This window comes from Archocentrus centrarchus, chromosome 11, assembly GCF_007364275.1.
Source record: "Archocentrus centrarchus isolate MPI-CPG fArcCen1 chromosome 11, fArcCen1, whole genome shotgun sequence".
Classification (NCBI taxonomy): Eukaryota; Metazoa; Chordata; class Actinopteri; order Cichliformes; family Cichlidae; genus Archocentrus; species Archocentrus centrarchus.
In genome coordinates this window covers 21,445,982-21,463,076 of record NC_044356.1, presented here as the reverse complement: position 1 = coordinate 21,463,076, position 17,095 = coordinate 21,445,982, and the positions used below count along the sequence as shown (strand labels likewise).

Below are 17,095 nucleotides of genomic sequence, written 5' to 3'. Positions count from 1 at the left end.
ACATTTCTAAGCAAAACTTGAACAACAGCCGACATTCTCTTTGTAAGTGCAATTAATTGTACTTTAATTTTAATACAGAAAATTCTAAGAACAACTGTTTGCTTCACAGGCTGAAATCAGGGTTACTGGTTATTAACACAGACTGTATATAAAAGATGGATGCCAACACTGTGATGTCACCTACACTGTTTTTGGAGGGATTTTTGGACCACTCTTCTTTATAACATTACTTCAGTTCATTGAGGTTTGCAGGGATTCAACTGGGTTGAGGTCTGGACTTTGACTGGGCTATTGCCATTCTGTTGTAGATTTGCTGCTGTACTCAGGATCATTGTCCTGTTGCATGACCCACTTTTGCCTAGGCTTTAGCTGTTGGACAGATGACCTCACATTTGGTTCTAGAATACTACAGAGGAGTTCACAGTCGACTGAGTGGCTGCAGGGTGCCCAGGTCCTGTTGGTGAATTTCCTGAGATTTCAGGAAGATTGTGGCATTTTGCTAACACGCACCTTAATGCTCCGCAGGAGTAAACTGCTAAAACTCTGCTTTTATAGAGGTCCTCACACTTGTTGATCATCAGGAAGGACTGCATAGAGTCACACAACTCTATCAGCTAATCAGTGCTATGTAATGGGCTAATAAAAGAGTATAATTTTACTCACCAAAACTGATGCACAAATTTCTTGGATTTTCTATACCACATAACATCACTTAGATAATCCATTAAAAAATGCTCCAAAAGGTACCGACAGCATGCACACCTTTCAGTGAAGAGTTCCACTTCAATTAAAGCTATTAATTTGGGCATTTTAACATGGGAGTCGATGGGGACTGACTCTCTTTTAGAGCCAGCCTCAAGTGGCACCTAGAGGAAGTTTTGCCACTTCTGTGTTGGCTTCATTTTTCGCCTTGAGAGGGTGCCTTTTGGTTGAACATTATAGACTTCTGTTGGAGTTATGGTATAAATTCCATTCTGTTTATTATAAATTATCATATCTTCTGTTTGTATATTTTCTATAAGTTGTTTTATGTGCATATGATACTGTTGTTTTTATGTTTGAAATGGGAACACGTGGTGGTATTTCTTACAAAGGAAGTTGTAGTTACCTGCAGGCTGCTCTCAGCCTGCAGAGAACACATATAGGATACGTGTCTCGTATACGCCATGTTACATGTGCACATGTCACAGTATGCTTACGACCATATATGGTAAGGAAAAAGCCAAGAATGTTGTTTATTACATGCTGTAAACTGTGTTTGATGTAACCCACGTGATCTTATTGTGAAAATCCGAATAAAAGCGCTGCGCAGGAAGCAGTTCGCGGGGACAGATAACTTCCGCTCAGCCGCGAGCTGAGTTCAAGGAACGGATCTCTCCTCCTTGCGCAAGTTCAAAAGAGTTGTGTGTTTGTTCTCTGAGTTTTTAAAATGATCTGAACCTATCAACTTCTTTATAGAAAGAACTCGAAAAGCTGCTCCCTGCTGGTCATTAAAAAGACTGCAGGCTTAAGATAATTCTATAATAGCTTCACTTTTTAGACCTGGAGGTTTAAACCGTCTTTATATACGTGGTTACTAGTGAAAACTTATGCTACAAATTTACACACACAGAGTACCCATAGACACAATAACAGATTCTATCCAGCTTATTCATAAAACATATATGCACAGAGACACACAAGTTGTAAGAGGCGGATTGATATTCAAAAATCTGATCACCTTCTGTACTCAACTTTCCCTCCTCACCCGTTCACTCTCTTTCCCTCTCAGGATCTGCTCTACAACCTCTCGGAGGTCACAATCAACCCCCCGCACATTCTTTCTTTCTCCTCTTCTTCTTTCTCTCTCTCTCTCTCCCCCTCTCACGCAAACACACACCTCCCACACCGTACCTTGGTGCTCCAGAGTTTGACGGTCCAGTCGAAGGAGGATGTGATAAAGAGGTGGGAAAAGTCGACGGTGCCCACTGCGCCGTGACAGCTGATGCCTGTGACGGGCCCCTGGTGGCCCTCAAACATCTCACAGATACCCGCCTTACTGGAGAGGGAAAACACAGAAGGTAGCATCTTGAACTTTATGGCTACTTTTTTAGTTATTTAAATGCAATCTGATAAAAACAGGCTTAAATATAATCTAATTTAGGGACAATCTTCTTCTAAAAACTTCTCACACAATGAACAGGCGACACCACGATCAACAATTTTTTTTGTGAGCTTTCATGCGTGTTTGGGTTCGAGCATATATGTTTCATTTACCAACCTGCCATGTCTGGATGCAGTGTACACAGTGCCCTCCTCGCTCCCAACCACATAGTTGTTAACGTCTCCCGTGGGGAACGCCATGCACGTCACCGCTACAGGTCTGGATTTATTGTAAACCAGTTCCATGGTCTCCTAAACACACACACACACACACACACACACACACACACACACACACACACACACACACACACACACACGTTATTAGAGTGGATATAGCATGAAACTGCCTTTTAAAAAACTAGCATTAGTGAGTCATAAAAAATGTCTTCATTTTTTTTAAACTGCAGCTTGCAGGTTGTGTGGACTGTTTGACTGATGAGTGGTAAGAGATTTGTGTACCTGAGGCTGGGAGAGCATGTCCAGACTCCAGGAGCACATCCTGCCATCTGTGGATACAGTGATCAGGTTGTTGGCATTCTGGGTGCCGACCACATTCACGCAGTACACTGGGTGCTAGACAAACACACACACACGATCACACACAAACACACAAATGGATTAGATGGGTGAAGATATATCCTTGCACAATGCAAAACAAAAGGCAAAAAAAAAAATGTCTGAAGTATAATTAACTGAAGTATAATTGCAACAATATCCTTTAGGATAATACTTATTTTGCTGTAAATTGTGAACACATTATAATTCTTAATTATTACTCTCTTTGAATTGAAGCATAACAATTTCCTCTTGTACAATAAATAGCTGAATCATTCGTAATTGTAGCAGGCTGTCAGTAGCACCGGTATGTCATTAATTTTGATATTCTACTATTAATGAATAAACAATATGATGATCACATTTTTTCTTTTTCCTTAAACACATGATGTCATTAGATGCTTTTTGGGCCAAGAGATGCAGACAGCTCACATGCCAGTGTGCATCCGTCCTTTCAAATCACCCTACGTTTCAGACGTGTGCTGCTACTCAAATCCACAAGTGTGTGAAGCCATTATATCATTACTGGGCAGTAATTGATTTGTGCACTGGGCCACACAAAGAATCCATTCAGCAATCAGCACCATGCTAGCATGCTGTACTCACTATCGGGAGAATGGCGGCCTCATTATTAGAGTCCACAGCCCCTTTAACGCTACAGTATGGATGGCATGTAACAATGTCTGTGTCTACTGTAGCTGTGATTATAAACAAGCCGAGTTCTTAAGATATTGTTAGTTTATATTCAACAGTAATTTGCTGAAGGCCAGTGAGTTCACTGAAGCTGAACTGAGCTGCCCTTTCAGTTATGCCTCGAGTATGACTGCTTCTATCAAGTTTATGTCTACTGCGGAGAGGTCCTACAACACAGATTATCATATAAAAATCATTCAGTCTATTTGGTATCCTGAAAATCATTGCATCATATTTATCTGACTGAATTTTTGGATAAAAAATGTGTTTATCTGCTTTTTTTTTTTTTTCTTGTTGGTTAAAGCTTATTTCAGGTCTTTTAATCAAACTAACAATTTAGTGTTCAGTCATGTGACCCACACGGAGCTCTGAAGGACAAAACACTGTTCCAACTATACTCGACTGAACCGATTTTTCAGTCAAAGAATATTTAAATCACCTCTCCAAAGAAGAAAAACTGTCCACTTGTGATCCTTATAGAGGATCCACTGCAATATTTTAATTACTAGAAAACAATTATATCCCTGCCAGAGATCCACTTTAGCAATTTCTGGTTGCCAGTCCTCCTTCTTCCAGTGCAGCCAGGATGTACAAAAGCACACTTTTAAAAGACAGCATTATGTAATTTGGATCTTGGGTGAATATTTCTTTCATTTAGTAGGTGAAGAACAAGAAATTGATCATTTGCAAAGCAGCCTTCAACTTCTGGGCGATCACTTTCAATCGCGAGGTAATTGTACAGGTCAATTGGTGGAAGGCAACCTGTCTCCAAACAGTGAGCACAATTTGTTTTCAACACATCTCTTCATACAAGAGAATTCAGCTCAACTGGTAACGTGTCTGTTAGACACCATTCCTACAAGGCTGCTCAAAGAAGTCCTACCATTAATTAATGCTTCAATCTTGAATATGATCAATCGATCTTTATTAACTGGATATGTACCACAGCCCTTTAAGCTGGAAGTAGTTAAACCTTTACTTAAGAAGCCATCACTTGACCCAGCTGTCTCAGCTAATTACAGGCCAATCTCCAACTTTCCTTCTATCTCAACAATTCTTGAAAGAGTAGTTGTAAAACAGCAAACTGATCATCTGCAGAGGAACGATTTATTTGAAGAGTTTCAGTCAGGTTTCAGAATTCATCACAGTACACAGCACTGAAGGTTACAAATGATCTTCATGTGGCCTTAGACAGTGGACTCATATCTGTGCCTGTCCTGTTAGACCTCAGTACAGTGTTCAATACTGTTGAGCCAGATGACACACACCAATTAGTTAAACTGCAGGAATGTCTTAAAGACATGAAGGTTTGAATAACCTCTAATTTCCTGCTTCTAAATTCAGATAAAACTGAAGTTCTTGTACTCTGTCCCCACAAATCTTAGAAACATGATGTTTAACCAGATACTTACTCTGGATGGCATTACACTGACCCCCAGTAACACTGTGAGGAATCTTGGAGTCATTTTTGACCAGGATATGTCCTTCAATGCACATATTAAATATGTAGGACTGCTTTCTTGCATTTGCGCAATATTTCTAAAATTAAAAACATCCTTTCTCAGAGTGATGCTGAAAAGCCAAGTCATGCATTTATTACTTCTAGGCTGGACTATTGTAATTCATTACTATCAGGATATCCCAAAACCTCCCTGAAAAGCCTTCAGCTGATCCAAAATGCTGCAGCGAGAGAACTGACAGGGACTAGAAAGAGAGAGCATATTTCTTCCATATTGGCTTCTCTTCATTGGCTCAGTGTTAAATCCAGAAGTTCTAAATAAAAAGCAGAGATAAACCTTTACTTTGTTGCTTTATATATCATACTGATGTGAAAACCATCCTTACAGTGTGCGCAGCAGCAGACAGAGGGGTCCTCTGGACAGGGGTCCGGCGATGACTGCGATTGTCCCACAGGACTATCTGTCCTGAGTACGTGCCCCCTACCACCAGGTTGGGATGAAACCTGGCAAAACCCACAGACACCACCGGTGACTAAGGAGAGAAAAAGAGAGAGGAGAATTACTGCGGATTACTCTGGTGTGAGGTTATTTTATGGGAATGGTTGTAACAGACATTATCATGAACTGAATGCAGATGGTGAGAAAAGCCCAAAAGCAAATAAAGATGTGAACTGAAAATGGTTACGCTTGACCGGGTGCAAGGGAGAGCGAGCGATCAAGGCATCGTGATGGGTGGCGTACATGGGGACACAGACAGAGACGGAGATGACGAGTTTGGGCACTGTGAAGGTCTGCTGAGGAGACGAGAGAGGGGTGACACTGGGCTGCAGACCAGACAAAGAGGAGAATTGTAGTCCTCTTTCCTCCAGCCGTTTCACATTACAGCATCAAAACCCCAGCAGCCACTGGAGCGCTCACCGTAGCCTCCATCATGACAAGCGCACCCTTGAACTACCTCCCCCCCCCACCTCATCGCCGTGTTTATTGAGTTTTGGTTCCTCTTCAGTGCTCGTCCCATAAGGGCTTCTGCGTGCAACAGCTAGCTCCCCCTGACCCAGAGCCACTGAAGCATCTGTGCTTCTGAGCTATGAGAAAATTATTTCAGCATCCTGCAGCATAGCGCTACAGGAGGTTAAGTGGTGTTATGCATTGACAGATTCATCAGAACCAATGAAAAAGCATAGTCCTGTTGAGAGGAGAAATAAATTACAGGAATGACAGGGCCAACAGAGCAAAGCTCACAAACACAAATCACAACTGAAAACAGTAAAGTTAGAACAACATGGAGGGCGGGTTTCGCAAATGGATCGTTGCCTCATACAATCGTAGATTTGTAGGAAGGAGCATTGGTGACAGTTTTAGTGTTCTTGAAAACTGTATATCAGATGTTTTAGCTGTTGAAACAGCAGTTCATAGACTGCTTGGAGACAAAACTTTATCAGGATCCTCCAAAATTCATCACTGCATTAACAAGGTGACACCTAAGATATGTATCTTAGGTATCGCCTTGTTAATGCTGATGATACAACTACTTGTTAACAAGCGTCTTAATAAACACAAACTCCTATAAACGTGATTATAGGAAGTCTTATGAAGGCAATTACAAATTAAACTATGATTAATGATTATTATAATAAGAATGGCTACAAAAAAATAGAGAAATAAACCTCAAAGGAGCTAAAGTTTTAGACCAATGCTTTCCTGTGGAACAACAGAGATTGCGATAATGCTTTAAACAGGTGAACCTATGTTAAGTTCAGCTAAGCATCAGCCACTGTGGCTACAAATAGTAATTATGGGATAAAGGTAAATGCTAAACCACAGAAAGGACTCAGTAATGTCAGTTAGGCTGTGCTCAGGCTGCAGGAGTTTTGGGTCCATTTATGCCTGACTTGCACTGACTATCGTGAACATCTGGCAGGCTGTAGCAGCAAAAACATGGCTGTAAGTGTTCTGAAATAAGCACCAAGGTAAGCACACTGACTAATTGTTGCTAGATCTTTAAATCGCTGGCTAGAGTCTAGAGCAACATGAACCATGAAGGTTATACCTGGTTTAGTTTTGAATCCCATTAGGATTCTTTTTCAGCTCTACTGTGTTTGTTTTTTGTTTTTTTTCACAAATCTAAATTTCTTTTAATAGAAAATACTAATAGAGGCCTGGGATGTACTGCATATACCACAAAAAGTAAACATACAAATCAATTTGATGGGATCTCTGAACAGTGCAAAGGTAGTATCGCAACAACAAATGTGTTATACAATTTTGTTTATAGTCTAGAAAGATCCCACTACATCTGCAATAGTAAAATGTGCTTATTTTTCAGTTCTTTTTTATTTCTCTCTCTCTCTCTCTCTCTCTCTCTCTCTCTCTCGCCATCCCTTCCACCACACCATGTGCAAAGCAGCCAACTCCAAACCCCAGTTCATTTTGAAAGGAGACTGGAAAACAAACCAAAGGGAAAGAAAACACTTCACACTCTTTATTTCTCTTTTCTCTTACTTCTGAGGAGTCACGGCTTCCAGCAGCATGGCTTGGGAGTCACTTCAGATGTCTAGACTCCAAATAAACTAAAATTTGGTGGTTAAAAAAAAAAAAAAGGTGCTTGTCAGCTGGCAAAAAGACCCAATCTGAAAAGTTTATTTACACAGTCTGAGAAAAAAGGGATCAAGGTTAGAACCTTATTAGCATGAATTACTAAGCAAGACTCAATGGTTTGACCAGGAACATCTAAAGCTGTCTGATTAATGGAAATTCACTGACTGTTATTCAAATAAGGTGTACTATATAACATATTTTTATGGATTTAATGGATTATGTAAAGACACCAACCACTGGATTAAACAATATACAATCATGTGTTTTTGTGTTAACAAATCATAAAAAACAAAAATCTGGAATAATGTTTTGTGCTGAAAAAGCAGCTGTTCTCAAACATGTCGAAGATGTTTTCTTGGCTGTGATCACTCTAATGACCCAGAGTTCCTTGATGACCTTTACCCTCTGTGGTCGTCTCACAGGCTGCTGTTTGAGGTCTGTTCCTCCTCCATCAGACTCCATCAGTGGGCTAATAAACCATAGTCCTGCAGCCTTTGTCATCGCTACACACAAACCCACACACATCCGCTTAACATGCACATGGTTCCACCCCCACAACCATCTGTCTCAAAACTCTAAACAATCTAAGAACTCTTGGTTCTTATTTCTTCTTCTATGATGAAAGATTTGACTGTGTGAGCACAAGGAATGGGAACAGCTAACCTGGTCATGAATGTGTCATTCCTCATCTGAGGTTTCAGTATCTTCACCAGATTAGATTCAAATATAAACTTCTCATTAAATTCACATCTTTCTAGTTAAGACCAGAACTCCTTTTACTATTACCAACATCAAAAATTAAATAAAATTAACACGTAATTCCAAAAGAATATTCCGACACAAACATAAAACATCCATGCGCTCTGCTGTCTCCTGTTTCCTCCCCGAGTTACCACCCTAAATAAACATCTCTACCCCACATGAGTAATGACAAAGAGAAGCTAAATCAAATCAAGCAACTCCTCTATTTGCTCCATATGTTACTTTAAATCGTAAGCCCTATCAGTGTTCCCATCTTAAAAGGAAAATTCCCGTCTAAACTCTGAATCCCCTCTTTGAGAAACCACAGGTTATGCCATCATTCCCCTCATGTGCTGTCAGGCTTAGTGAAAGAGCTACTGAAAATTAGCCCCGCTTTGTCCCAATAATGCACTATGAGGCGCCTGCCAGCAGCAACTTGGGTTTAAGATTAAAGTCATTCTCCCTAAATTCTGCTAATCAAATGTCACATCAGCACATATGTTTTAAACTTGCACCCGTTTTAAATGTACTGTATGTAATTAGGCGCTGAAATAAGATCAATTTGCTGCGTGCTACAGTATAAGCAAGTTTATGATTTAAGCTAAATGTGAACTGGTTGAAGGAATCTCAATATCAAAGTCAGAGGAAATTAATGTCTGACTTTATAGTTGAATTATGGGAAGCATGGTTATGTTTTTGGCTGTATTTCTGTAATCTTTCTGTAATTCCGCCTACTTTTTATTTATTTTTGAGTTTTTGCCATCGAGACTCCAACACTGGGTTTGCATCTGTTAAAAGAAAATATTTCACAGTGTCTAAACATGACTGTATAAAATATCGCATGTATGAATCTAGTACTGCATTAAAGGTCTGAAATTTTGTGAAACTAGAGATCTTTCTAGGTGAGTGTAACTCATGTAACGCTTTGTAGCCATAATTTATAGATGTCACCTAAAGGCATCATATGCACACAGTCATAAAGTTATTGTTTACAAAATAGGACAACTATGAGGACACACTCACTGAATGTGTGCGTGTGATTGTGCCTGTTCACGGTGTGGCTGTGCAGAACAGGCGCGTTCTTGAGAACCAATCATCCAAACAATATGAGTGAGTGAAGGAAGTCATTTGTAACGGGAAACCAAAACCAAAAAACAAAGAAATAAAAAACAAAAAATGTGTGGCTAGCTATTTTTGTGAGAAGCAGTTTGAGTTTTAAACCATTAGAGTGATACGAATCACCGTTCCACTGCATCCCAAAGGTGCTCTATTGGATTGGGATCTGGTGACTGTGGAAGCCATTTGAATACAGTGAACTCACTGTCATATTTAAGAAACTAGTTTAAGATGATTTGAGCTTTGTGACATGGTGTGTTATCCTGCTCAGAAAGTGGGTACAGTGTGGTTATAAAGGGATGGACATGGTCAGCAACAATACTCAGGTAGGCTGTGTTGTTTAAATTATGCTCAGTTTGTACTAAAGGGCCAAAAGTGTGCCAAGAAAATATCCTCCACACCATGACACCACCAGCAGCACCCTGAAATGTTGATACAAGGCAGAATTGATCTGTATGAATTGTAGCCTCAGTTTCTCGTTCTTAGCAGGAGTGATACCCTGTGTGGTGTTCTGCTGCTGTAACCCATCTGATCCAAGGTTTGTCATGTTGTGCATTCAGAAATGCTCTTCTGCGTACCTTGATTGTAACAAGTGGTTATGTTGTCTTTCTATCATCTATCATCAATCCCAGTAGATAAGCAGTTTCTGAACTGGTCAGACCAGCCCATCTGACACCAACAAACACGTCCTGGTCAAAGTAACTTAAATCACCTTTCTTTCCTATTCTGATGCTTGGTTTACTTCAGCAGGTGGCCTTGACCATTTCTGCATGCCTAAATGCATTGAGCTGCTGGACCTGTTAATTTTTTCTAGCTAGCTAGCCATCCATATAGATGGATGGATGGATGGATGAACGGACAGATAGATTTCTTTGAATCAGACCTAATATAAATACAGTTAATCTCTTCCATGGTTTCTTATGTCTTATGCGTAACATCCAGTGAGACTGCATCGCCACAGCAGGGCTGTTGCTCATGTTCATATTCAGAGGTTGACGTTTCATTTCCAAATGCAGAGTGGCTCTGTGGACGGTTCTCATCTCACATGCAGCGCAGGTCAGACACCTTCTAAGTCATCTCCTGCCAGTCCAGATGGACAGGATTTAGGGAGTGACAACTCCAAGTATAAAAGCCGGCAACAAGAGTCACTTTGGTACAGTATATTATGCCTGAGATAAATTAGGGAAGTTTTACTGAGAGATACTCTGGCAGTCAGAACAGCAGGTTTCATTTCTTTCTTCAGGCAAGTTCTGCACACATGTATCATCTACCATATCACACACAGGCTCCCAAGGCTAAGTGTTTCTGGCAGCCTTTATTATATCAATAGGAAGTGTTCTGTGTAGGATAATACACACATGGTACAGCGTGATGAAAGATGGCACCCAGCAAGGGATTAGTGATGTTTAAAGGTATGACAGAAAGAGAAAGAAAGCTACAGAGGGGCAAACAGTCCTTCCTTTGTTACCTTGCCCTCTCTTTTGTTCTTTCCTCAGGCAACAAACTGTTGCTCAAGTCGACTTGGGAAGGCAGGAATGAAGTGAGAGCACTATGTTGAGGAGAAACGGGGAGGGGGCCTGATATGGCACGCTAGGCAGTATATTCTCCCAAGCAGATCCACTCCTCAGCCCCATCCCACCCCCCCAACCCCGCCATCTGCCTCACCGCACTCATCTGTTTTCCACTCTGCCTTATCAGGACCAGATGGATCCGACTGTCTTTGGTTGCATCCCGGCTTCGCAACCACCTTTCTCCTCCCTTTCTCCCCCTGGCTTCACTCGTTTATGACACCCCACAGATTTTGTCACTCTGTGGTTTCTGGCAAGGAGAGAGAAATACCAAGCCAGAGTCTCCATTTCATCAGGCAAAGAATTGAGCGAAAGCATGAGGAGGCGGCTCTGGGAACACAAACAGGCCTTTCTTTGCCTCCTAGAGCTGGTCTGCCTTTATTTTCCATAACTTGTTTGTTTGCTTGACTCATATTTTCACTTGGATTCATTTGGTTTAAATGTATTCAGCTCTGCTTGATATGTAGGGCCAATATTGGTATAATGTTTGTTGATACTAACACCTCAGTTATTGTACTTACCTGGGAAATGTTTTCAATGAAACAGTCCAGCAAATTTCATTTCATGTAACTGCTGAAAAGGATTAAGTCAAAGTGGTACAAGATAAACACATTTTCTATAAAATTCAACACACATTTTGTCAGGTGAGGCTCCATCTATTGACATGTAATGACAATCAGAATAACTTTAAAACTCTCCACAGGGAAACTGTTAGTCTGAGCATAGTGCAAGTTTGTTCACCAGTATAACTGCACATGGGTTCAAACTCACATAAAGACAATAAATAATCCTGTTGCAAATACTTCTCATCCTACTCCCTCCACCCTTGCCCTCTCTCCCACTCTCCTCTCTGCCTCCTCCACTTCTCTCATCCAACCTTTCTGGAAGTGCCAAAGACCCAAGAAGGGACGCTAGACAGCGAGATATTAATAAAAATATGACTGAGTCCAATGGGATATGACAGTAGCGGCGAGGGTTGTTACAGGGAGTCCTGTGGTTTGGGGGGTTCAGCAGAGGCTTCAAGTCAAATGGTCTGTTTAATGTGGTATGACTTTGCCCACTTGAGAGGCTGGTGTGAAGTTACAAGATTGGACCCAACTGGGAAGGGGTGATGATGGGTCCAACTGCTGGGACACACGTCGTGAGGGGAGAGCACACTGGTGCCAGAATCCACAGCAGTGACGGACCCTTTCCTAAAGACCAAGATAGATCAATGGCTCCAAAAGTGAGATCATGAAATTGCATTAACCAGTTTGTAAAGGGATCCCCTACTGTTTCATTTCAGGTACAGTTTATTCGCTTTCTTGACCCAAGCAGAGTTTGATAACAGTAAGAAATTGCATTTATATTGTACAGAAACCCCACTTCCAAAGATGCTGGGATGTTGTGTAAAATGCAGGATTTTATTTTTGATTCTGATACTTTTGACAATTATAAAAACAAGACAACTAAGTTAAAATGTTAATTTTATTTACACAATGATGCTCCTGTTTTGTCACGTGTGAACAGGCCTACAGACTTCTGCTTTTTGGACCTATCGCTGCCTGCATTCGCACCTGCCGGCAGTTCTCCATTACTTTGCTTTCCATTTGTTTGTTTTTTAGTTAAAATAAGTTCCAATAATTGCAAAACGTTTCTAAAATTAATGAGTAAATGCTTTAAATACTCATTAATATTGATGTGATTTCTTTGCAATAATTTAGCAGGAGAAACAGATAGCAAATCAAATCAAACTCTATTTGACTGAAATAGAAATACAACCTATCAAATGTGTTGCTGACATCAGATTTAGACTGAGCTTTTATTTTTTTTGAAAAACAAAAATTCTCAGTTTCCACAGTCTCTTTTTGTAAACAGGTTTTAAAGCATCAAAATATCAATTTAAAAAAAAAATTCATGACAAAACTGTGAAATTAGACTCATATATGTAAAACAGTTTTGACATGTTTTTAATACTACAGCTAATTCGTGCCATGTAAAAGAGCGCAGTTAAATAATTATAAATTGGAGAAAAAATATTTCGAAAAATATAAAAGCCAAAGAACAATAAGAGGTGCTGGCCAAGTACATTCAAACAGAAAAGATGTGTAGATGTTCAGAACTAAGGAAGCCATGAATGGCTGTGATTTAAAAGCTAAACAGAGAGGCCGTGCAACAGCAAAGTGGGAAGAAATGGAAAATGATTTAAAATCTTTGTCATTCCTGTGACATCTGTTTATTACACATGTGAAGAACATTTGTCTAAGTATTTCATTAGAATGCAATATTACAGCATTGCTGCACACTGCCAAAAATATCTGTGCATGGTTCCCTGAGTGCACTTGCCCAATGTGATACTAACACTCCTCCCAAAATCAAACTGGTATTTGTAAGTATCTTTCCACCACATCACCATGTCAAAAACATAGACCAGCAATGCGTCAGGAAAGATATCATATTATTGCAAATAAATTTGATCAACCTTATGTAACTCCATACAAGTTGCACACAACTTAAAGGAAACACCTGAACTTGCATGATTTGAAGCACATGCTATGCCCTTTACAGTCACCAGATTTCAAACCAACTGAACACCTATGGGAGCTTTTGGAGCGACATTTTTAACAATGCTCTCTACCACCTTCATTGGGTTGCTTGCTAGTGCTAACAGCTGCGCAAACCAGGTGAAATTCTCAGGGTGATCAACCCTTTAGGCTGGCTAGAACCCTGATTGCCACAAGTTCCACTTTTACAAAGCTTCACTTTTAGTTTTTGTTGAAAGAGATAATAGATGTTGAAAAGATAATATCTCAACTTTATATTTAGTTCATAGTGGGCTTTGGTGGTCCAGTAGATTCCACTACATTTAAAATATTTGCAGTTTGTAGTATTGTTTAATTTGACATACTGTACATGATCTATGGTGATTTCAAGAACAAAGATAAAGCTTGATATGACACCAAACAAAAAAAGGAAAACAGAGGCTTTGTATTAGATCACTTAAGGGCAGAGCTGCTGTACTTGAGCTAATTAAGACACCAGCAACCATTGTTGATTATCTTCCAGGGGTCAGAGCAGGCAACATAGAAGGAAATCTGAAACTGTGGCTAAGGATAAACATATTTGTAAAATAATAATCAATCTAGGCAGTAAGTGATGTAACCCAGTTACCTCAACTGGAGGTCACTAAAGTTAATATTGAACCGTGTGTAACTTTGGCAAATCAATCTCAGACTCTGCAGTTTTCTCTCATCACCTCCCCAATCAGACCAGGACCAAACAAATATGTAGGACTGCTTTCTCGCATTTGCACAATATTTCCAAAATTAGAAACATCCTGTCTCAGCATGAAGCTGAAAAGAGCATATTTCTCCCACATTGGCCTCTCTTCTCTTCATTTTCTTCATACACCACTCTGCATTTCAATATTAATCTCTGGCTCTCCACTGCATGTCTTTTGTCCTGTCTCCCTCCCCTTACCCCCAATCGGTTGTGGCAGATGGCTGCCCCTCCCTGAGCCTGGTTTTGCCAGAGCTTTCTTCCTGTTAAAAGAGAGTTTTTCCTTCTCACTGTTGCTTGCTCACAGGGGGTTGTCTGATTGTTGGAGTTTTCTCTTTATTATTGTAGGGTCTTTACTTTACAATATAAAGTGCCTTGAAACGACTGCTGTTCTGATTAGGCACTATATAGATAAATAAATAAAACTGGATGGAATAATTAGAGTTCATGTGTGCCTAATAAAGTGGCCAATGAGCCTGACCTCACTACAACCCCATCTGAAATATAAAGCCTCCTATAAGCCACTGCTTTTTACAACAAAGCCCATGCTGGATCCGACCTCAACCACAAACCCCAACATTCGAATACCAGCCTGTTCCGTCATTCTTTTGTATCCCACACACACACACACACACACACACACACACACACACACACACATAGCTGTTACACATGTGAGCAACAAACATACGAACACATGCATACACATATATAGTACACTATTCATCTACCTATCCATTCATCAAAAAAAAGCAGCTTCTGTGGGCAAGTCTGCAAAAACAAAAACAGGGCAAGTGTTGCTAAATATTGTCTGCCAAAAGCAGCAGTGTTTGCCAATCCAAAATTTACAGTATGTGTGCACTCCAAAAGTGTGTGTTACAGATTACAGATGCAGGGAGAAATCACGTGGCTGACCTCCTTATTACTCTAACTAAAGATGGAAGGTGAAAGGTGGACAGAAAAGGAGAAAGGGAAGAAAGAACGAGGAAGAGGCACCGGGCCCTGTGGTTTTGGTGGGTTAAATGGCAGAACGTGCTCACACATTAAAAGCCATTTGATACACAGCTAACTAGAGCTGCAACTCTGTTTGCAAAAGACACCACAAAGAGAAAGCTCGTGAGAAAAAAAAAATCAGTCCCCTGACTGTTCTTCTACTTTCTCATAACACCTCCTGAGTTTGTTTTATCCACATCCAACAGTGACACGAGGAGTAATGGCTGATATTAAATGGCTTCGTTCGATTTTATCTCCACTTAATCTGCCACTGTTCATCCTTGTCTTGCAAGACATGAGGTGTGGGGGACACTTTAATGTTTTTATTTGCTCTCAGTTCTTTTCTTTTCTCCATCAGCATCACTTTGTGTAATGCACAGCATTCCAGTAAACACTCACATAAAACAAATCTCTCCATGTGGACAAGTCAACACGGTTTGTCAAAGTGATTTGTCTGTGTTTGATGCAAGCTGAAATGTCCCACTATTTCAGTACAATTTAGTGTGTTCCTTTCGATGTACTTCACTTAACTTTTACAGTAGAATTGCTTCTTTTAATATACAGAACATTTTATTTGCTGCTTACACATCCTTGCTCCCAAGCATCTACTACTCAGTGCTGATAATTTGCAGATCAGCATGCTCAGAAACCGCACGCTGTTAAGTCAGAGAACGTCGGAGAACCACATGGAAAATCTACAGAATCGTACAGCTATGAAATGCATAGCTGCAATCTGTCCGTACAACCACATGAATTTGAGCAGCAGAATAAATTATGGTGCAGTAAAAGAATGGACTGCTTTAAAAATTCATTACAGAACTATACTTCATGTTGAAATATTTGGTACGCAGGAATATGTGGCTCTGTTTGATTTTTTTTGTTTGCTTGTTTTTAATTAACCTTGAATGTGGGAGTGTGTGTTCATTTATAACATGACTTTAAATAGAAAGGTGACTGCTTACGGTACTATTACAGATGTAAAGTACCAGTCAAAAGTTTGGACACACTCACTCCAAACTTTTGACTGGTACTCTGCTTTTACAGTAATGTACACAAAGGAGATTTCACCTCACAAGATTCCAAGTACAGCTTGGGTGGGCTAACACACTCTGTGCTGGATTAGGAAGTGGTAGGCCACATCGTTTTACTACTGAGACGTCTCTATATGGCCGTGTGGGAGCTGTGAAGGTCCCCAGAGTCAATCTTTCCACCGCGCCATCTCCATCTCCATCCCACCTCCCACTCCCCCTCCTAAATTTTTTGTTTTCATTTGCAATTAACATCACAACCGTAAATTGGTTTAGTTTCCACCAAAAATAGAACACAGGCTCAGTTCAGGCAAGCCACGAAGTCAAGCTCAGCTATAATGCCAGAAGATCAGCTGATGGCTCAACTGATACCCAAACAACTGGCAAATCTCACATAGATCCCACAGCTGCTGCTCATCTGCAAGCTACTTTGCAACCTACCTCCATCCCAACTCCTCCATTCATGCTTTGTCTGACACATGGCCAGAATATAAGCTGGACGGATCCAGTGTGATACCCTCCATTGGTTTGTTAAGTCCCATTTTGAAGCCTTGAAACAAGTGTTTTCACCATCACCATCTAAGTGTTTTGAAACCACATGTGACAAGCGAGGGGCAGATCAGCAGAAACCGCATGCCCCTTGGCTAATGATCTATCGATCACAAGTTGAATCCTAGAAAATCCTCCTTTCCAACACTCAGAATGACCAAAATTTATAAAATGGACTTTTCTCTTCTTCTTCTTCTTCTTCTTCTCTTCAGTATGACCCAAAACCAGTGATTAAGCCTATGAACTCATCCAAAAAGTGTTTACGGCTGAGGAACGTCTTCCCATAAATTTGTACTGGACCAGATGTCTTTTTGCACCCACAGGTATCATCCGCTGGTGGCCATTAAGAAGACGATTTAAGCCACTTTGTATTGGCTTCACTTTTTAGACC

At 40.4% G+C, this 17,095-nt stretch overlaps 1 protein-coding gene across 4 annotated transcripts in view; it reads right to left on the bottom strand.

Moving 5' to 3' along the window:
• The window catches only part of dync1i1a (dynein cytoplasmic 1 intermediate chain 1a), a 62,949-nt gene that overhangs the window by 15,464 nt on the left and 30,390 nt on the right, over window positions 1–17,095 (bottom strand). For all 4 annotated transcript variants that reach the window (XM_030740687.1, XM_030740685.1, XM_030740686.1 and 1 more), the window contains 4 exons: window positions 5,239–5,385; window positions 2,605–2,718; window positions 2,261–2,394; window positions 1,894–2,038 (listed from right to left, as the gene is read on the bottom strand). In XM_030740687.1, the coding sequence (XP_030596547.1) occupies window positions 1,894–2,038; window positions 2,261–2,394; window positions 2,605–2,718; window positions 5,239–5,385 (540 nt within the window). The remainder of the gene's footprint in view (window positions 1–1,893; window positions 2,039–2,260; window positions 2,395–2,604; window positions 2,719–5,238; window positions 5,386–17,095) is intronic.